The 21,375-nt window shown below is 47.5% G+C and overlaps 1 protein-coding gene across 1 annotated transcript in view; it reads left to right on the plus strand.

Annotated features, from left to right (window-relative positions):
• The window catches only part of LOC144169150 (uncharacterized), a 67,632-nt gene that overhangs the window by 32,038 nt on the left and 14,219 nt on the right, over positions 1–21,375 (plus strand). The window contains exons 3-7 of the mRNA XM_077698182.1: positions 11,669–11,746; positions 13,573–13,674; positions 14,852–14,936; positions 16,632–16,862; positions 20,739–20,851. Coding sequence (XP_077554308.1) covers positions 11,669–11,746; positions 13,573–13,674; positions 14,852–14,936; positions 16,632–16,862; positions 20,739–20,851 — 609 coding nt within the window. The remainder of the gene's footprint in view (positions 1–11,668; positions 11,747–13,572; positions 13,675–14,851; positions 14,937–16,631; positions 16,863–20,738; positions 20,852–21,375) is intronic.

The raw sequence follows: 21,375 nt of genomic DNA on the forward strand, positions 1-21,375 counted from the left end.
AACATAAGCTATGACTCGACAAACATGGTCACGTAAGGCGCCGTGACGCTTATGTCAGTTGGTCAGTGTTGTGTCAGACAAGTCCAACGCATCTTACGGCTGTGTGAGGCAGTCTCAGCCGGCAAAGTGCAACGGTCTTCTTGTTCAATGTTTACGTGTTTGTTCGTAACTTTCATTGTTTTGCCCCACCATTCCTACTGCTAGAAAAGGCATATGCATTAAATTTAAGCACAAATAGCTCGTTTGGCAAGCTTATAAGCCCTGCCTAACTTGCGTTTGCTTTTGCCAGCCTCAGCCAATTGCACAGCTACCCATGATACGTCATAGGTTCTAGTGCCGAAACTGAGCTAGTGGGTCACATGGTAATTCACGTTTTTCCTGATTATATAGCTTATTTGAGTGAAGTTTGCGTTCAAAGTGGTGTCAGTGTTATCCTGACAAGGCAATCTTTCAAGTGAACCAAGCTTGCAATGTTGTCTTCATGCTTCCTTTATTTAACTGAACATTAGTGTGATGATTCTTTTTTTTTTTTTAAACATTCGCTGTGTTAGAGTGGGCTTTCAGCATAATTTCTTCTACGTTACCAGTGATTGTGCTTGGGCAGCGTTTAAAAATTCTCCCCTCACCCCCCCCCTTCAAAAGAAGGGTGCCTGACTTTTCTTGGAAGAGGGTAACGGAGTGCATGAGATTGAAAAATGTATTTTACGCCATAGACAGACACCACTGTGCAAGAAAATGAGTGAACAGGTCTGCATTCTTACTACGTGGTATGTGTCGTGCGGTGGTGTGTGTCTGTGTAGTTTAACTAGTGTGTAATTTGTCTTTTTTATTTTCGGCTACCCTGTTTTGTTTCCTTTTTTGCCTGCCATGTTTATGTAAGACAAAAATCCACAAACCGTGATGAATTTTTTTCCCCGAAGTACCCTACTTGAAGCGGAACAATTAAAAAAAAATTAAATCTGGTTTTCCTCTGCCTTCTCGTGTTGGAAGAAATGTGGAACGCAGGTACCCTTGGGTACCTGTGTTCGAGGGGATTTCTGAAGCACAATGATACATGTTTTTTTTTGTACGGACTGGGTTGTACGACAGTGCTTTTCTGTTGTTCCGTCGTCGGCCGTACTTTAGACGCGGGTCATGACAGCTGACAGCGGCCGACACGCGTCACACAAAAGTTTGACAGCCGAGCGCACTTTTTTAAAGAGGAGCGCTTGCTTCGGCTATTCACCACGCGAGCGGGGGCACGAACTTAGCGTGGCCTATCAAGGCCGGTTCAGCATCCAGCCTTGGTATTACGAGTGCACAGATGTCCGTTGTTGCTGTGCGTGCGGTGCCCGCGAGTTCACGAACCCTGGTTCTCAGAAAAAAGAGAGAGAATGACCGGAGCGTAGGCCTGGCATTCTTTTTTCCAAAGGTTTTTAGCCTTGTTAGTACGGCGTTGTCGGAAAGTGGCCGGAAGATGCAAATGCGAAATGCAAAAGAGCGTTGCGATTATCATTGATGAAGCCTGTGTAGCGTGGTGAACTTCTTTTACTCTCTTCATTTTTTTCTAACTTTTCATTCCCTCGCGATTCAGTTTTTGCCCGTAGCCACGCAACAGCTGCATTTCAACAAACGTTGTTTCCTGGCGGGATGCGGTTGGCTTGGTTAGTCGAGTCGGAAGGGAAACTGTTGGAGAAAGCGTGGCCAGTTTGAATCGATTTCGTCTCGATGGAGCTCCGCAGTGCTTCGTCGAGGGTGAGGAGAATGCAGTCACAAATGAGTGTAGCGCTGTGGTCACATGTGTTTCCTCTCTTGGTGGCTTTGTCTGCAAACTTACGTGGAAAAGGAGTTGGATCAAAAGTTTACGGAATGTAGACAAACCGCTTGATTGCACAAAAGTGCGTTTGAGCATTATGGCTTTCTTTTTTTCCATTTGGGGTCGTTTGATCCACCATCTTTTGCGGTGCATAGGCAGGAGCTTGTTGTAGCGTTATGCAGTTTTTCTGTAAGGCAGCTGCACACTGGCTGTCAGGAGGCAGAACTGAAATGAAGTGGTGGCGGTAACTTTTTAATTAAAAAAGAGTGACTCAAAGCTCACTGGTTTATCTTGTAAGGCAGCTGTCACTTTGGAGGCAAAAGACTGTACTTACAAAAAATCAAGTAAACACGTAAAGATGCTTGTAAGTTTGGTGTTGTGCTTCTTTCAACTTCATTTGTACCAACTGGCCACTTTTTGGGCAAACAGTTATCAATGCTGACTGTTTCTTTTCTATTGAGAATATTCTTTTCTTCAAGTGTTTGTCATCTCCATTTTGTGACTTGCACCCTGCACGAAGATTATTTAAAAGGGGTTGGCATCACTGGACGAATAAGCTGTGGACTTGACGTGAGCAGGACCAGTCACCGCAGAGTAGAGTAGAGTACCTTCTAAAGTACGGTGCTACAGTAAATATGAGGTCGCAGGTCTCATTAGTGGCTGCACATGCTGTTTTTGAAACATAGGCAAAACGCAGAGACACTCGTTGGCTCAAGGCTATAATGCCCGCCGAACTGAACTGAACTGTAGTTGTCCACTACAGCATGTGACGAAGCTTCAGCGCGTTCACTGCCAAATTTGAATTGGACTTGGCTCGGAAGATGAAGCAATGTGTGCTAGGTTCTGATGCCTCAGTGCAGTAACGTTAGTTACATGCATCACATGACTAGTGTTTTTGGACAGAGAAGTTTCTGGACCTGTTTCATACAAAAGTCTGTCCACTTCCAATTCAGTTCTGCGCTTGTTTACTTCTGACTTTGCAAGCTTAGCCTCTCTACTAGCAAGTGCGGAAGTTGGAGCCTTACGATTTCAGAGTTGCGGCGGTAGAGTAGAAAAATGTTGGGAAATCAGTGACGCGCTGGTTTGTGCTTGGCATGGCTCCCTCCCCGTGCTTGCTTTTTAATTAAAGGGACCCTGCAACACTTTTTTCGACTTTTTTTTTTTATATCCTAAATGCTTTCATAATGAAGCCAACAAACACACTCAGTACTTGGAATAAGGGGTCGCAAAGTACCTCAGCCAAAAATTACTGCTCTGAGCCCATCAGATAACTTAGAAGCGTGCTCAAAAAAAATTTATTTCTTTCCAGGTAGTATTGGCGTTCTTCGAGCATTTCTTTCAGTTGCCGCAATAAACGCATTCGATAGGCACTTAAAAAAAAATGCCACAGAAGCTGAGAAACGCAGTGCGCACCGTTCTGGTGATAACTGCAGCTTTCTCAGTGCCTCCAGATGCGAAGGAAAGGGTGGAAGTGTTTATTGGAAGTGTTGCGGAGTCCCTTTAAAGATGGAATATTTTAGCAGCAGTAGCTTTGGAAGATAAATTTTCTTCCTTGGAATTTGAGTAAAGCCAGTAATGATAGTAACAGTAATAGTAGCATATGCTGATTGTGACGTTAATAGAAATAATTTTGTTACATAACTGGGACCACGGTGAGTACTGCTCACGCAAGCATTACATAGTGAGTGTAGTTTTGAGAAAGTGCCTGGATATCATGGGACTGCCATGCGCTGATGCCATGCCATATGGACTGCCATGATGGGCCGGTAGCATCGCGTAAAAGTGCAGTCACGGCTACCGAGCTGGCATTATGGAGGGGTGTGTGTCAGCTGGTCCCTTGACACAGTTGGTGGCGTTCCTTTTGTAAGGATGACTGTGCGTGCCATTTGAACATGGTGCCGTGTGAGTCGCCCTACGAGTTGCCTAGGTGTGCGATAAGCTTTGTTTTGGTGTGTTGGGCCATGCAGGGCTATCTTATCTCCTCTGGGAGCAAACCGCGCGCTCATATCAAGTTCCTCTCTTGCTTCACAGATGTTGGCTTCTTGGAGGGGGTTCCCGCACACGCTGCATTTATCTCGTCTGTAAGATAAATACCAGCTGACTGAGCGCCGTGTCGTGCAACTTTCTGAGGACCAGCAGCATGTGTTTATTTGTTTAACTGCTTCTTTGCTGGGTGCTTCGAAGTTTATTGCGGCGCTGAATCTATATTGATAACCTTGTGGTATCTTTGTTGCAATATTATGGGAGTGCGGGGGGGGGGGGGGGGGGAGGGGAGTGTAACGGTTGCAAAAAATGAAGGAAGCTCACTCTAACGCGTAAGACTTGAACGTAGCGAAGCTGTGCGCAACCTTCACGACCATCACGAAGGTTTAAGTCCACGATTGCGGCCGATTTGCTTCTTATTCGCTACCCCGACGACCTTTACTCCATCATTGTGTCGTGTCATGGTTACGGCGAACGCTGGAGTTTTTTTTTTTTTTGGACAAGGTTAATCTCCCTAAGAAATTATGCTTGGCTTGATAAACGTGCGCCGGAGATGCTGGGCGGTCGTTGCGAGGAACGCACGTGTGAGCGCTAGGCATTTCCTTGGTTTTGTTAACTGCCGGGCGGGCGGTCGCCGCGAGGCCTGCGCTCGCGTGCGTGCGCTCGGCAGTTTCTTGGCATTTTTAACTGCGGCCCGGGCACGAAAAATCAGGATTTGCTAAACAGTTTTGCTTTAAAAAAAAAAGGAAAGAAAGAAAGAAAGAAAGAAAAAAAAAAACGAATGGGTGAAGCTACCACTTGCGAACCCGTGCATTATTGGTGTACTGCTTCTGATATCAATGCCCGACGAGCATGTGGCCTTTGAGGCCTTCGCAGTTTGGTTTGGCAGTTGGGAAAGGCAGTTGGAATGTGCGCTGGGTCGTTTCCGACTTGGCACGCGACTTGTGTAACTGTCATCACAGAAGAAGGCGAGAGAAAAAATTGGCCGCGTATCTGCTCCTTTCGTTGCAAATGCCGTCAAAAGACGATAGTCCTTATCGGCTTTTGTGAAGTAAATGCCTCCCTTCGCTTTCCTGCTCACCTCTCATGTTGTTCCTCTTGCGTAGCGCTCCTCCCAAGGTAAAGACGCCAAAGGTTTGCTTAAATCACTTTAAACTTCCCGCGTTCCACTGCTCCAAACCGGGTGTCTCGATGCGAACGCTGCCGTACGGCGAAGACGCGCGTTAATCGAGGCGCTCTACTTCAACGTTTATAGAACCGCGTTTCCCTACTCCACGTGCGTTGCAAGCAGAACGTGGAACATATCTAGTGGAACCTTGCGTAACTCTTGCCACTTGATTTCTTCAAATGCCGCCAGAAGCTATATGGCGCGGGCGACAGCAGGCGACGGCGGGGTGATATTTTCTTCTTCAGATGATGAAGTATTTAATCTCGCCAATATCAAACATTTACGATTTTTTATAAAGGAACGCTGCAAATATCACTTCTGTATCAATTTGTTGTCTTATATATGCGTAATGTCTTGTTGTTCTTCAACAATATTGACAAGTATGAACATTACACTGGACTTAGACGGGCGCATTTAGCTGTGACTATATAAGACTATTGCGCAGGCATCGAATTACTTTGGCCGGGTGGCTGAATCGAGTCACAGACAGACAGACGGACAGACAGACATACAGACAAACCAAAATTTCTGGGTTTAAGTAGCCCAAGAAAGACTATCGTCTTTAAAAGCAGGGAGGTCATTTGTGTTTTTTGTTCCGTCACCTCGCATGTCACGTGCCTAGGGCAAGCGCTGTTGTGGCAGTGAACGTCTGCTGATGCTGCATCGCATTTCTTGTTTGTTGCAAGGGTGCGCACCAGAAAAATGAAGATTGCGTGATTGAGTAGGGCTGCGCTGGGGAAAGCTGGCCTGAGTCAATTTCACGACTCGGTTGGTAGAAATTTTCACCGTTTTAATTACACGGGCACTTTCAATCTGGATTGAAATGAAGTGCAGTTGACTTTTCGAGCGCGGTCGGCGCATCGCCGCTGCTATACAGAAAGTTTCAGTGCCGATGGAGAAGTTACACCGTTAGCACTCACGTACACCAGATGGAGCCAAAAATGTATTTCGCGGCTGGCGCCTGGTAACTTTGCACGGTCGTAGCTGTGTTGTTGCGTGTTTATTTGAGTCAAGTTATTTGATGCAGTTTGTGGCGTTAGTTAAAGCCGTGACCTTCTGCGCCATTATTCAGCGGGAATGAGAGTATCACCGCTTTCGTCTGATCGCGCTTGGAAACCTCAATCGCTCTTGAGAGACCAGGATTGAGTTCGAGCGGGATCGGGCTCGATCACGATTGAAACTGACTGTGTAGCAGCATCTGATCCGGATTGACCTCGAAACCCGAACGACTAACTCACGATTGAAAGTGGCCGTGTGACAGGGGTGTTAGTTTGACAGCTAATTGACTGGCTTTGCCCCTTTGCGGCAAGTTGGAGACACTCTCCTACTGATGCTGTGCTTGTGTTCAGTCCCACACAGTCAAACTAAGGACCTGTGGAGGTTTTTTTTTGTTACTGAGGGCATGCCAAGCATCCTTCCATCAGTTATTTTTTTCCCTTTTGTTAACCTTAAATGCATCTGAAGAGTTCCAAAAGCATGAAACAGAGATGCATATATGGTCGAAAAAATCTTTTGACTGTTTTGAAAGCGCTTGGAGATGCTTACTTGAAGCACATGCTGTGCAACAAGGTCGACTTAACAGCGTGATTTGCTGCAAAGCTAGCTTCGCAGTAAAGAATTTCTTTAATGTAAAAGCAACTACATCCATTGGTTCAAATGGTGCTGTGGATGTGACCTACATGAGTCCGTTTGTGCACGTATAATCGGCATGGACTTGCCTTCACATGACCCCGTGGAGCAGTGCTGATAAGGAGGTTATCATGAGGGGGCTGCAAGGTTTCTGGCTCTAATGAACGCATGCATGTGTGCTGAAGGCTCATTGAAGGAAAATGATGACCTAATACCTCGTTCTGCTCATTCGCCACCACATCCCTGGTCATTTTGGCCTTATCATGTGAATTTTGGGCAACTGAAGATGGGACTTGTTTGCACATTGAAGTTGCAAAATGTTGGCAGTTTTTAGGGGCGAAGCCTGTTAGGGGCTGGTGCTGTTGGCGTCTCCTGTCGTCATCGTCGTTGTCGTCGTAATAGTCGTCTCATGTAGTCACGGTACTAAAACACCGGGAAACTCGTTTACGCCTCGCGCTAGAACGTAACACATGCTAAAAAAACACCGAGACAGTCGTTTACGCCTCGCGATAGAGAGCTTTGTGCTCCAAAGACAAGAGACTTTTACACCAAAGCTGTATACCTATGCCTCCCAATGGTTTCATCTCCGTTGTCAAAAACGCCAAGGCGCCAAGAATACACTCATACACTGCATGCTTAGCCCCTCCCCAGGTTTCACGTTAGAGGAGATGGCCAGGGATTTTTTTTCCCCGCTGTGACTTGGTGTGGGATGTTGGGCAAAGTTTTTGATGGGCAGTGCCCCAGCTGATGTCCTGCGATAAAATAAATGCGTAGAGATTTCATCTGAAGCTTGTTGCTGTGTCTTACACTGCTGGGGTGATTGCTTAGACTGTATACATGGCCAGAAGCTGGTTCTCTATTGATGAATGTGTGTGTGTCCAGGGTGTCTGTACAGTTTTTGAAAGTGAAGCGGCAGGTAGAGCAGATACGTTGCTTTAGTGTCACAGTAAAACCACTTGCAACGTGAAGTTAAAAACAGCATAAACACTGCAGTGCATACTTTCTATTATCGGCAGCAGCTTGGGCTGTTGCCATCAATGGAAACAAGCTCTGGTTTTGTCGTGCAAGATGCCTGCATGAGCAAAGTTATTGGCCCCAAAGAACACTTGCCACGAACTTCCTTGCGTCAGTGGGAACTCGAGTGAGAATGCTTCGAATCGGTTTTGTGAACCTGAGTCGAAGTGTTTTAGGGATCAAGAGGGCGGTGGGCTGAGAAGCTGAATGTACAGAGTGGCGTTGGAGCATTCGCAGCTCTGACTCAGCAAATAACCTTTCGGGGGCATTATTTTTTGTGTTCTGCACATTCTTGACGGAAGGTTGTGAGAGCGGCTATGTGAGTGTATTCATAAGTGTGCAGCATAAACAAAATTGCAAACGTTTCTTTTTGATGAGTCAGCGTATTATTTTGTCTATTAGCGTACGCATTTGCTTAGTGGAATAACCGAGCCAAGCAACAAAAAGGCCCTTGACGTGAGCATACTGTTCTATGGGTTAGTACCGTGTCTCTTAAATGGGGTCAAGGCCTTGGCAAAACCACATGCGACTGTGTTTGAGCGCAACCATGATGTGGAGTAGTGAGCTAGCATAGATGCATTTCAAAGGGGTGCGAATAAAATAAAGTGTGTGAAGCTTTTAACCGTGTACTTTGTGTTGCACTGTGTGCAACTTCGTAACCCATCACATCCCCACTTGGACTCTCAAAGTTCCCGAAACACTTTTCTTAACCCTCGAGGGTTCTGTGGAATGTCCTCCGATGAGAACTGCTGGAATTGACATTTTTTGTTGTGGAGTGCATTCCTCAATTAGTGAGAATGTTTTAAAAACGGCTATTTATGCAATTAGTGCCTGAAATCACTGAGCCTCGTACACTAATGACAGAACATTTTCTACGTTTACAGATAGTAAAGGTAGGGCCACCTTTTGGGGCGAATATAAGTTGCCATTTAGCGGATTTTTGAGTTGCGAAGTGTGGTTGACATGCGTCGAGTTTCTTGTATGTTGAGCATCAGGACGGCACACACTTGCGACGTCGTTTTTTTTTTTTGACAGCCCTCGCCGAGTGTTTTGTGTTTCGCGCTCTTTAGTGCATCCCTCAAATGCTAGGCTTGATCCGGTGTAAGTGCGGTGACGTTAGGTCACTTCACGAGGCGGGCAATTCGGAGATTATTTTTATTCTGCCCTGTCCGACTTTTGTCGTGAATCGTGGTGTGCGAAATACCAGGCGCGACACTCGCTGCCCTTTCCAAGAATATTATTAGCCTTCCGCCGAGGATGGGGGGCAGCATGTGGATTGCGAAAATGGCGGTGATAGATCAGAGAGTGCCTGCCGCCGTCTCCGGCTCTCTTCACAGCGGGGTGCCGGCTGTCATCATTTGTCTCGCTTAGGGGTGCACGTGTGGGCTTTCTTCTGAACTTTGCGCCATTCCCCAGTCTGCTTCTGCGTGTCTTGCGGCTTGTTGAGGGCTCTTCTTGCGCTGAAGTTGCTGCCGCCCTTTCCCTCCGACGCATGAAGACTAATTGCTGCTGAGGGCTCGGTTCGAAGGGGCAGACGTGTACTTTTTATCGCTGTGCATGCCCTTATCATGCTGCAGCTCGTAATGCTTGTCAGTGCAGCTTGCTTCCGATGAGGACCGGCTGCGAGCGGCTGCGTTTGCGGCGAGAAATGCTGTGCTTGTGCAAGTGGCGTTGCGTCGCACTTGTTTCATTTGCGCTGCTGTTTTCTGCCACCATCCTGTTTTCGAGAGCGTCAGTGCTATTTTTTTAAAAAAAAAGGCCACTGGCACAATGTCAACTATTATGTGTGGTGTGATGGCTAACCGAGAAGGGCCTTCTCGTGATGTTAATGGAGTTCTGAAGGGGTGGTGTTTGTTCCTTTACGCATTACCACGTTATTGATGACTCTGGATTGATGACTCTGGGATTTTTCATTTCTTGTGTCCCGATATTATCATCATCAAGCACATACCCGCAGAGGAGAGTTGGATAACACTCACCTGCGGTATATCTCCTGTCTTGCGTGCGCAATTAGGGTTACGTAGGTATGCGATGGCTCGGTTTTAGGCCTAAGTTTCGCTTTGCAGTCTAGCAGCATTAATTGGTACCCACAGCTTGATGTATGATAAGTTTGGTGTTGCTTGGTGCATCGCTGGGCTTGCGGTTAGGCCTAGCGCTATGTTTTGAAGTCATGCCATTAACCGGGGCCTACAGCTTGATGACAATGAGTTTAATGTTGATTGGAATGGCGTTCTGCTTAACGTTATGGCTGCCCAGCAATGTTAAGCCCAACAAGGGCAGTATCACATGACCTGTTTCATGTGCGCCCTGAAACTTACACAGTGTTGACAACAAAGCACCTAGAGTAGTTTAATTGCTGCAATGCACACATGATGCAGTCCAACCACCTACTCAACGTGGATTGGTCCCACATTTTTTTACTCCTCCTTTTATTTCTTCTTTCGCCTGGCTTTCCTTTATAAAAATGGGTGCTGTTAGACAGGACTGTCGGGCTTGACACCGAAGCAGAGTGTTGACCTGAGGCTAGAAGCAGTTCCCATGAAAATAATTTTTTCAGGCTGCAACTTGCGGCCCTACTTGGGCAAAGTGGTCTTCAGTGGTTGGCTGTTTCAATTAGAAGACCCGTTGGTGAGCCTAGCACAGTTAGTTTAGCCCATTTGCTTGGACTGGCTTTGCACCTTCACTCTTCAAAAGGACAGCACTTAGTATGAGCAGACAGACTGGTTGGTGGGAAAGTTGGCACATGCTTCGGGAAATAAGAGCATGCAAACTGAGATCAAATACAGTGTGTTGTGACGGTAATTGGAACACTTTAAAATTTTTTTCTGAGCAAACCGCCACTCTGTTCGCGCTCAAACTTGCCACGAAGGTTGCATTTTGTGGTCTATTTTGTTTGATCCCGGGAACAACGATAGTACTTGCCTGTTTATCCTGAAAAATAAATAAAAACGATTTTCACCTATGGGAAATGGCGGCTGATTTGGACGTGCGAGCCCGAAAACCGAGTTTTCTGATCGTCTGCTGGCTCATTTCTAGCCGCTTTTTCTGATCTTCTGCTGCACCATTTGGCTCTGTACGGGAATCCCAAACGTGCGTTTCACTCTGCAGGTAGTTCCGTCGTTCCAACATCAACTTGCGCTGGCTCGCGCGTCCAAATCAGCCGCCATTTTCCCATAGGCGAAAATCGTTTTTATTTATTTTCAGAATACACAGGTAAGTACCATCGTTGTTCCCGGTATCAAACAAAATAGACCACAAAATGCGACCTTCGTGGCAAGTTTGAGCGCGAACAGAGCGGCGGTTCGCTCAGGAAAATTTTTTAATGTGTTCCAATTATCGTCGCAACACCCTGTATGAGAATAAAAAAAATATGAGTGGAGTTCCGATTTCCTTATGTTGTTGTCTTCCAGCTCAGTTTGTACTGTTTTACTATCGAGTGCTTAGTGTGAGGTTCTAGCTGTCACGGCTCTTTGCGGATTTACTGTAAGTTTATAACTAAACAAGTGTCGGGGCCAGAGAAGTCTGTTTAATGAAACATAGCTCAACTGAAGTCGATTTCATAACAGCGTGTCACAGAAGGGTAAAAACGAGCTGACACATGTAAATGGAATTAGTGGCATTTATTTGTCGTCACTTGCAACATCGTGTAGGTTCTTCGTGTTTGAGCTTATTTAACAAATATGGATATCTTTGCGTGTGGTTGGGGCATTTCAGCGAGACAGTGTTTGTTAACTGGCTGACTGTGGGCAGGCAATGCTGCACTTTCTGCGGGTATTTCCAGGCCACGTCGAACACTTCCTCAATGTCTGCTGTGTGGTTCCCAATCATTAAGTAGTTTCCTGTTTGTCGTGCGCACATGAACCAAAACATGGTGCAGATAAATTTTTGTGACACTGTATAATCCAGTGTGCCTGGTTCAAGGTGCCACCTGAGGTGGACATGCTAGTTATACAAGCCTTTCGTCTGAGTCCATGTTAAATTTGGTATTGGCTGCGCGTTAGAGTTTGCAACGTACACGGTCTTCCGGCTGTTGACATGCTCTTCACTGGTTTCGTCGTGCCTGTTCTTCTCGTGCACAGGGTTCGTACTGGGAACTGGACCTCAAGTCGGCCAGTGAGCTGCCCACCCGAAAGAAGAAGCTCAAGTCTTACGATGCGGTGAGTACTGCAGGCATGTGCTTGCTTTTTTCAATCTCTTAGTGACTGAAAAAAATTCGGGAAAATTTGTGAAAAATATGGTGTTTTTCTAGCTTGCGTAAATGGTTCAGACAGAAAGCAAGATAAAGAAAGTTTTTATGAAACAGGCGTGGTTCATTTATAATTGATAATAAAATGAAGTCACAAAGTCTGTGTAATTGAACAGTGGCAGTGGTGGCAGTCTTGGTGTTGGCGAGTGGTGACAATGTGTAACTGTGGCGAGAAGTTTTGAAGTGGAGGGTAGAAGTCTCAAACGGAGGCCATCGAGGCCCTAATTGATCAAGCTCTGGCCGATGAGATAACCATGCTGGTTATCTGAGAGGGTTCAGTGAACTCAGCACCAAAACTCCCTGCTTTCTTTTATGCTATTCTTTTCTAAATCTTTCCCCTAAACTAAACTGGCTGCATCAATCTTAACTTTTTTCCACTAGCTGCCCTACACTTCAAAACTTTTCCCTCTTCTCAAGTATTGAATGCACAGACAAAACTATGCCGGTAACATCAAAGTCAGTGTTCTCTGTGGCATTTAGTAGTTGATTGAAAGGGGTGTGGATACAAATTACAAAGCCGGAAGACTAAAATCCAGCGAAGTCATCTTCAAAGTAACTGGCAACATCACTGGTGATTGCCCAATTATTATCACCCCTTAGTAAACACTAAACTCATCTCAGAGTGTAATTTAAGAAATTTACTCATAAAGCAGACAGAGCCTGACCTGCTTGAATGTCTGCGCATTCGTGGTGTAACAGCCGGCGGACAAATCACGGTCCGCAGAAACGACAAAAAAATTAAAACCTAAGCGCATTAGAATTGCATGTGTATGCAGCACATTACTTGAATATGTCAGTAAATGCAGGCTTTATTCGCCGCCAGATCTGACCGTATGTCCCAAACCCATGCTGGTGCTTTATTGCCACTGGCATGGGCATGGCTCTAACACATGCAGGGGACACCAAACATGCATCTGAATGTGATCCCCACTCTTGGCGAGTGAGATAGTCGTGAATTCAAGTGCTCACATTGCAGTGGTCTGTTCCCTGCTTTTTGTATGACTTGTGAGGAATTCGATGACGAATCAAGGCGAACGAAAACTTCTCTTACCCAGAAGTGTAGAGAAGGCTCGCGTCACTTTGACTTCTGGAAGGTATGTTGACGCAGTTCATCACTGGGGGCATTACCAGGTCTCATTGGCGATTCAGGTTGACAGGAATGACTTGATCCCACCCCAACCTCCTGCATTGCTGCTGAAGGATGTTGTCGCAGTTACTGGGGAACAAGCAGTGGCAGTGGCATCCAACAACACTATTGGAAATCGTTTTGTACCTTCCACACCCACTCCTCTGGGCACTGAGGGCATAGTAGGCATTGATGCGGAATGTCCTGCATCTGCTTCCACAACACACCACACACTGCTGCAGCCACCCGTGGCACACGCAGCAAGTGCTTCTAGGGGTACAAGGCCAAGAAGCCTGATCCTTCAGCTATTCCTTTGTCATCGGATGAAGAGACGGGCGCAATGCACGTGCCAGGTGGCCTAGCATCCCAGTCATCAAAGGAGCAACGTGGCACTGTCAAGCATGCAAGGAATCAGTGATTTAGTGCCTCTATCAAAAGTTTCTTGTTCCTACGAGGGCTCTATGCATCATCTGGTGCCCCTTTTACGGTTGCCGTGCACCCCTGTGGCTGTTATTCAAGACGACGTATGCCTGACTAACTGTGCTCTAACACCTTGTAAGCAGAGCTGACAGCGCTTCCCCCCTTTTCCTCCCCCCTGCGGTCTCTTCCAGGTGTACCCGTACAGCCCCGAGACTGGTGTCGGCACGTGGAACCCGGAACCCGAGGGTCACTCGTCGCCACCCGACCACGGCGTCACTGTTCCGGAGATTAAGGCTAGTCCCGCTTGCTCCCATTCGGTGCCATGGTTCCCGTGGATGCCTTCCCCACCATGTGCAGTAGTTACAGCTCGGTCCACAAGGGAAAGGTTAAACCAATTCTGGTAGGGATTTTATGGCTTCCGGTATTGACAACACTTGTGTTCATCTCAAGCATGTCATTTTAAGCATCTTCAGTATACATTTTTTTTTTCTTTCTGGTACAAGAGGTAGAGTTGGCCGACTACCTGTTCGCTCTTTCATGCGGGGCATATGCTGCTGGCACCAGCGAACCAAATGTGCGACCTTTAAGAAAAAAAAGAAAAGGACAAATGTGTAAAGAATCGGAGAATTCGAGGAGCTGCATTGCTGCAGCTGCACTCTAAATGGTGTGCAAAGTGTTCACTGGTAGTTCAGCATGGGTCGCAAACTTAGCACTAAGCCTACTAGGCCTGAAGCCCTGTGGGAAAAAGCCACACTTGCTTGCTCTCAACCTTGGGGTTTTAGGACAGCTGCAAGTTGGGTGAGTTGGTAGGTGCTCCTAACTAATCGCAGCGTGAAAGACAAGACAGACAGAAAAATAACCACAGGCCTTGGGGTTGCTTGTGAATGATGCTGCTTGCTTGGTGTTGTGTTTCCGTGTGTTTTAGAATGGTGAATGAGAATTTTGCAGAAAATTGCCAGTGTTGTTCCCTCGCTGTGACTTGTTATATGCAACTTGCTGGGTGTGAGTTGGTGTTGTGGCGAGTTGGGAATTTTATTTATGTTGAAAATATAACTTGCTGTGTGTTAGTGGAGTTTGAAGCGACCAAACCATGCAGCTGCCATCTGATTATGCGCCAACTGTCATAGTGTACGGCTAAAACCACAGTGCTCAAAAATTTTTTTCCTGCTTTGGGTGCACTAGCTTGCTTATGAGTAAGTCTAAGGTGGTTTTAGTAGGTACCTGAAGCAACAGTTTTGGAAACTGAGAGCTTCAAAACAGAGTCCTTCGCTGCCTCTCAACATTGACCTCAACTAGCGTGTGTATAGTAAAGTTCTTCCTTCGTGCCTTGAGGTAGCCACATGTACAACTAGGATAGAGCACAGGCATCTGATGTTGGCCTGGTACAGACATAACAAGCACATTGCAGACGGTGTGAGCGAAAAACTTGGGTAAAACCAGGCTAACATTACTGTATTCTCTTCTGTGCAGACGGAAATCCCGCGGCCCGAGTACGAGGTGGACGACGACCGGTCACGGCTGTCATCTGAGTACTACGACGAGCCCGTCAAGACAAGTGAGTTGGGCCCTCCTGGACTGACCTCCCTGTTTGTGCCGCTGTGATACTTCACTTGAAGGGCTCGCTGATGCCTTTGGCGGATTTGTCTTCCTGTCGTGCTTGAGGGGGCGTGAGGGTGATCACTTAGCCCATGACGGTCCAGACCTTTGACCCATTTGTGAAAAAAAAAGTGATTTAACCTTGAACCTTGATTTAACCTCGAATTTAACCTTGAACACCCAAGTCAGGCGTACCCCAACAGCAGACCACTACGTCTGTGTTGTTATGTCGGGCAGACAATGGCCTGCGAAGGGCTAAAGAAGCCATGAGGACAAAATGCAAGTATGGTTCGGTAAAAAGACTGATTGGTCCCAATAACAATGATGCCAATTTTATCGCAAACTTCGAACAAATTATTGAGATATTAAATGAAACATATGGAGCAGTGGCGACTCCCCCGCCACTTTTCCATGATTTTTCTATGACGTCACAGAATCTTGTTCGTGTAATTGGTGGCTGCCGATCTAAGTCACTGTCAAGAATTGTGACTGGGTGATTGTGGTGGCGACCCTAGTTCTGTTTGATTGCATCACTTTAAAGGTAAAGTGCAGTTACGCACAAATACCGTATTTCCGCTCGTATAACTCGCCCTTGCATACAATCCGCACCCCCACTTTCAGCTTGCCAGAAAAGAACAAAAAAATCCTTGCGTGTTGCTCGCACATTTGATTCTGGATAGTGCGGCTTCACGGCGCAACGCGCACTGCCGTGAAGCTGCACTAAGGAGAAACCCCACGTATTATCCGCACCCCTATTTTGCCACTGAAATTTTCGCATTTTTGGTGTGGGTTATACGCGTGAAAATATGGTAACTACCGCAAAAAACCAATCAAGCACCCCTATCTGTGCAAGCGCCTCCCACCCATCATTTGAGTACATACCACGTGTTTTGGAAATTGCACACGTCAGAATTTCCATGCTTGGCGCCATCGAAGAAATGAGAGAAGTTTTGCATTCTGTACCACGTCTACCTGTGATTTGAACTTTTCGCGTGGTGGCAAGTCTTCGAAAAAGCACCACGGATACGTGCGAGCCGTGGACAACCAGCTAAGCTTGACAGGTTTTGTGCACAGTGTGGTTAGTGTGATTCATGCAGAATGCCTCTTCATGGCGTTTTTAGTTGAACACAACATCCCGCTGAGCATCAGCTATTATGCTCAGTGGAGTTTTTGCTCATTACTCTTCAAGACTGACGGTTTCCATTTATGGTTTTGAAAACGGTAGATCGTTTGTCACAGAACGTTGATCCCTTTTTAAACTTAAAAAAAAAACATTAGAGTGTGGTGCCCCACCCCCTCGATTCATGGGTTTTACGAATTCCCAAGTCACCAGGTTGGCAGGCATGCCCATGCCACTGTGGGCTCTGTGCCACGTGCAATCAACTTGCAAAGAGGGCAGTGTGTGGGAAATACATTGAACGTTGATTTCCCAGGACAGTTGACCTTTTGTCTGTGTGTGAGGTGAAAATGGAGTGAAAGTACCCAGTGCAGGTCCGAAGCCACTGCAAGTGACACGATGCGGCTTCAAAGCAACTGCGAAGGGGCCCTGTAGCTATCACTGCTTGCCTCCTACGACATTTTTTAGCTGCACCTAAGCCTCGTTGTGTGGGACTGACTGAGACTCCCCCCTGTCCTCCCCACTCTCCCGGTGCAGTCATGGAGTCGTTCACGCACGAGCAGCTGGTGGAGCTGACGGCCACCCTGGCCTCCCTCCAGGAGGCTGAGGCCTCTGGCTATGCCAGCCACCCTGGGGACGCGGGCCTGCTGGGGGCCTCCTCGCCCCCCTCCCTGGTGGCCGCATCACCCCCGCCGCCACCCTCCCCGGCGCCCACCTTCACCACCCTGCACAGGCTCGAGGCCGCCTCCCAGCTGGCCGCCGTGCCCGGTCAGTGTCTCTCTCCACATTGCTTGCGGCATTACCACGAGCACGGTGACGCAAGGTTCCAGTGCTAGTAGAGCTGAGTTGTGTTCTGATATTGGTTCATTCGGTGGCGCAAGCATAATCGGTGGCACCACCATCGGTTCCGTGATTTGTTTTGGCTGGCGACCGAAGTGCACTTGGTATACAGTTGGGGTATACAATCGTCCTGGCGTCCTAGCCTCAAGAGTTCATCTTCACCTTTTCTCACTCTAAGGAGCACGTCTTCGCCATTCCTCCAGTTGATGCTTCGTAGTGCCGACTGGATTTACTGCCTCGTTGGCGCTCCGCTCGCATCTGTGGTATCATCCGTCCCTTACAGCGTTGCCCGCTGTCTTTCTGCCTATTAAAGTTGACGGCACTAACAGGTATTCACCTGGCAACCTACGAATTCCATTATGGCAGCCTCTGTTGCAGTGAATGCGCAAGTGCGCAGGGACAACTTTCGTGTGTCAAAATGTTGTGGGAAGTTTTTCCTCCTGTAGGCAGCCAAATTTTCCACCATGTTAATGCGTTAGGTGCAGTGTTGAATTTTCCACAACTTAGGAGGGTAGCACGTACTTTGTATGCTCGGAGGTACCTTTTGCGGATGCATCAGGGGAGTTCAGTCATCACTTCTTAGTTGAGCGGCCGTGTTTTTTCGCGCTCCTCCGGTTCAGAGAGACTTCGGAGGGGCATCTCTGTGTGGGTCGTTGCCCTGGATTTGGATGTCACCCTGGTTTTGCTGTGCTGGTGTGGGCCGTCGAGTGCCAGCCCCCACTCCCCAGTACCTGTCTGTTTAGAGCAATTCATTCAAGCGAACTCCAAAGTGGTCGGAACCACCGCAGACTTCAGTTTTACTCACAGCAACCTTGCCTCTATGCTTCACCTTTACCGTCGAGGCTGCACTGTAGGCATTTTACTGGTTTCAACATTTCTGTGTGCTGCTTTTGGGGCTCCTGTCGGTTGTGTTCTAGACCCTGTAGCAGTTTTTCCAAAATTGAAATGTGCATTCTGGCTGCTCCGAAAGCCAATTGTGCTGCTCCAAAACCCACTTTTGGCTGCTCCAAAAGCTGCCCCAAAATGACTCGAGCCAATCACATCACTGCCCACACATCTCTGGAACTGCTTTGGAGAGGGCCATTTCGTGCTGATGATAACGAGGTGGGTAAAAAATTGTGGGCCAGTCTGTACTCTTAAGTTAGCTAAGTTGCGTTGCCATCCTGGATGCATCGTAAAGCTGAAACTCCTCAAAGTACCGTGCTGGCAGCATTGTGTGTGTTGGACCTCTGGGTCCTCGAGCTGCGGTGCGATGCTCAGGAAGCGGAGCGACATGTCTTGATGGTATGGAGCTTTAAGCTAGTCTGCTAGAAAAAGTGGGCGTGAGCTGACGCAGCCACAAGAGCATGCGACAGCTTTTGTGGAACATAATGAAATGATGATGACTATAGTTCATCTCACAACCTATCTGCAGCACTGTAGAGGCTACATTGTTGTCCCCCTCAGGGCGCCTAACTCACCGCGAAGGAAGCGACAAAAGGCGCCGGGGCCGTGGGGTGCCACTTGCCGAGAGGGGAGAAGGGAGTGTCCTTTCAGGACCCCCTTCACGGCGGATTAGGCGCCCTCAGTGGGCGCACTATTGATAACAATGTAGCCTCCACAGTGCTGCAGATAGGTTGTGAGATGAACTATAGTGTCATCTGCTACGTTGCTGATGAAGAGGAAGCCACAACAGTGTGAGTTTGGGAGCTCGCACAAAGCTGAAAATCACGGGAAAGCGTTTGCCAATATTGCACCTCTGTGAGTGTGTACTGCTCTGTGCATACGCATGCAACACAGTGTATGCATCAATACCCACACGAAATGAAAAGATCCAGGGTTAATCATTGGCCAATACACCTTTTTGGTGTATTGCGCCACTGTCTTTGCTCGGCCCAATGTTTTGGAGCCTTAACGTTCATTGTAACAATGTACCAAGCAGCATCGACCTCTTCACAGGTATGTACTCTGCCCTGCGGGAGAAGGCTATATTTTTTGGTACATCAGTGCTCGTTTTCGCAGAATAAACTTCAGTTTGTAAGTGTAGCCCTGAATGCTTCTCCACTGTCCTCTTTATCTCGTTTTCACACCAACGAAGTTTCATAACGGATTTTTGTATGCGCTCACGGATTTCGTTGTGATGAGATTTGAGTTATTGAGATATAAAATAAATTGTGCTCAGAAAAAAAGTTAACCATACCCATCAAACAACCCTTGTCAAACAGATCTTGTTTTAAAAAAAAAAGGAATGGGTTGACGGGCTGTCATAGAATGACTGGCCATTAACGACAGAATGACTGGCCATTAACGACAGAGTATTTATTACTTTATGCAGCGATTATTTTGCAGTCATGCCCACTTGCTACCTACAAGAGTTATACGACATTTTGAAGAGCAAGGAAAGTGCGGAACCACTAATAGCCATCTCGTGCTTTGTGCAAAAAGATAATTGCCCCTACCTCCCCTTGAATTCTTAAAAATTTTGGTGTTTTCATTGGAGCAAAGAGGAGAATTCTTGACCAAAGTTGCGACCTAGCCATAGGCGGAGAGTTTTCATTTTCGCGAGGGGGGCCCGCCCACCCCGCGACTTTCAGCTCATGATGATGATGCTGATATGTACCCATCATATGTATATATATATATATACACACACAGATATATATGCACGCATGCATGCATACATACATATGTGCGTGCTTCTAAAGCGCTTCTGGTGTGCTTTCCCTCCAATGGAAAGAATTCAAATTAATAACTGGAAAGTATGAAAATCAGCTGTCAACGTCTGCTCAATTCAATGATGCAGTAAGCTTTAGGTCCCAATAAAAGTTTACTTGAAAAGGTAGAGGAAACACTAAAAAAATGTCAACTGGTAATGACACTGATAATGGCACTTTAAGGAGTAAAGGGGACAAGGATCATTATCGCCGTGGAGGGCAGAGCCCCCACCTGGAAACACCGGAGAGGGCTCGAGCCCCCTCTCCCCCCCCTCCCCCCCTCGTACTCTTTGCCTATGCCTAGCAATGTCAGTAATGATAGGCACCCTGGCCAGTGTTACGCAGGGTGGCAAACTATCCCCTCCACTGTTCACATGGTGTAGAGTTACACTCAATTGCAGCATGTGCGCATGTTTTAGATGCGACGCTCAGAGCATCTCTTGTCGGCGGCCCTGTCCTTCCTGTGTGCGTCCGTTGTTGTCCGTCCTTCCTGCGTGCGTCCGTTGTCCGTCCTTCCTGCGTGCGTCCGTTGTTGTCCGCAGCCTTTCCACTCCCCCTCTCCTCTCCGATAGCGAACACTCTCTCGCGAGGGGCATTGGATTGGATTAGATTGGCTTGGCTTGGCTTGGCTTGATTTGAATTGGATTGGATTGGAATAAAGTGGATTGTGTTGGATTGTGTTGCGTCATAGCCGCAGCAGATGCACTGGCGCCGGCGCGTGCCCAGGTGAGAGCGAACACACTCTCTCAAATCTGCGGGTGTGCGGCCCAGCGCGCTCTTACTCCGCCGGTGGGCAGCACTGCGCGCGGTGCTGCGCATGTGCAGTACTCTCTCTCTCCGTGGTCTCCTCTCCTTCGGGCGCGCTGCGCATATAACCGGTGTGCCGCTCTCCAGCGGCCTTTCGATCGACGGTTGCTCTCCGCTTGCGCTTGAACCCCCCTCAGCGTCGCATCACACCAGGGTTCCCGCGAGGGGAGGTGGGCGTAATTTTTTTAGACCTACTTTCCCAGGACGAATGTGCACTTTGTACTCTAGTGAACGTTCAGCGGCGTTCTTTCACCTCGGGAGTGTTGTGACCAAGTGTTGTCTGTGTCTTGTTGTGTGTATGCAGCACACCAGCGGTCGGTGTGCCACTACGGGGGAGTGACCCAGCCAGAGGCCGTGTCGCGCGACTGCTACAGCACCAGCAGTAGCCCCAACCTCAGTGGGGGATTCCTCGACCAGGTGAGAAGAAGCCATAGCCATATCCACATTCTATCCGTCTTGCTGTGACTTGGGTGCCTGTGGGGGGGACACCAAAATGTGTGTAAATTGGCTTGGTAAACTGGGGAACACGGCCTACACCTTAGACACTTTGATATGGTTAGGCATTTAGACGGTGGTTATGACTTGGTTAGTGTTCCTTTAACCATTGTATTCTTTTTCAGCGGTGGTTGCGATTGCCTCAGAGAAGGAAGATGGGCACCAACCTTGCAACCCTCTCTAGAAGTTCCGGCTCTATTGATATGTGTTCAAACAGTGTGTTTACTTTTTATGCCTGCACAAAAAAATTGAGGGCACTTTATGACCAGGGTTCCGTTAGAGTTCATTAACACCAGTACAACACATGCCTGTCGATAGCTTTCATATTTCCTGATGTACCTAGCAAGAAATAGATATAACCAACTGATTTCCAATTCTAACTGCGTTCGTTATAAGTGGGCTACACTGTATCGAGCTTAGTTAAGCAAAGTTGTTACAGTGAGAAT

The sequence above is a fragment of the Haemaphysalis longicornis genome, unplaced genomic scaffold (genome assembly GCF_048455015.1).
Source record: "Haemaphysalis longicornis isolate Haplotype H1 unplaced genomic scaffold, Haemaphysalis longicornis Haplotype H1 scaffold_2, whole genome shotgun sequence".
Classification (NCBI taxonomy): Eukaryota; Metazoa; Arthropoda; class Arachnida; order Ixodida; family Ixodidae; genus Haemaphysalis; species Haemaphysalis longicornis.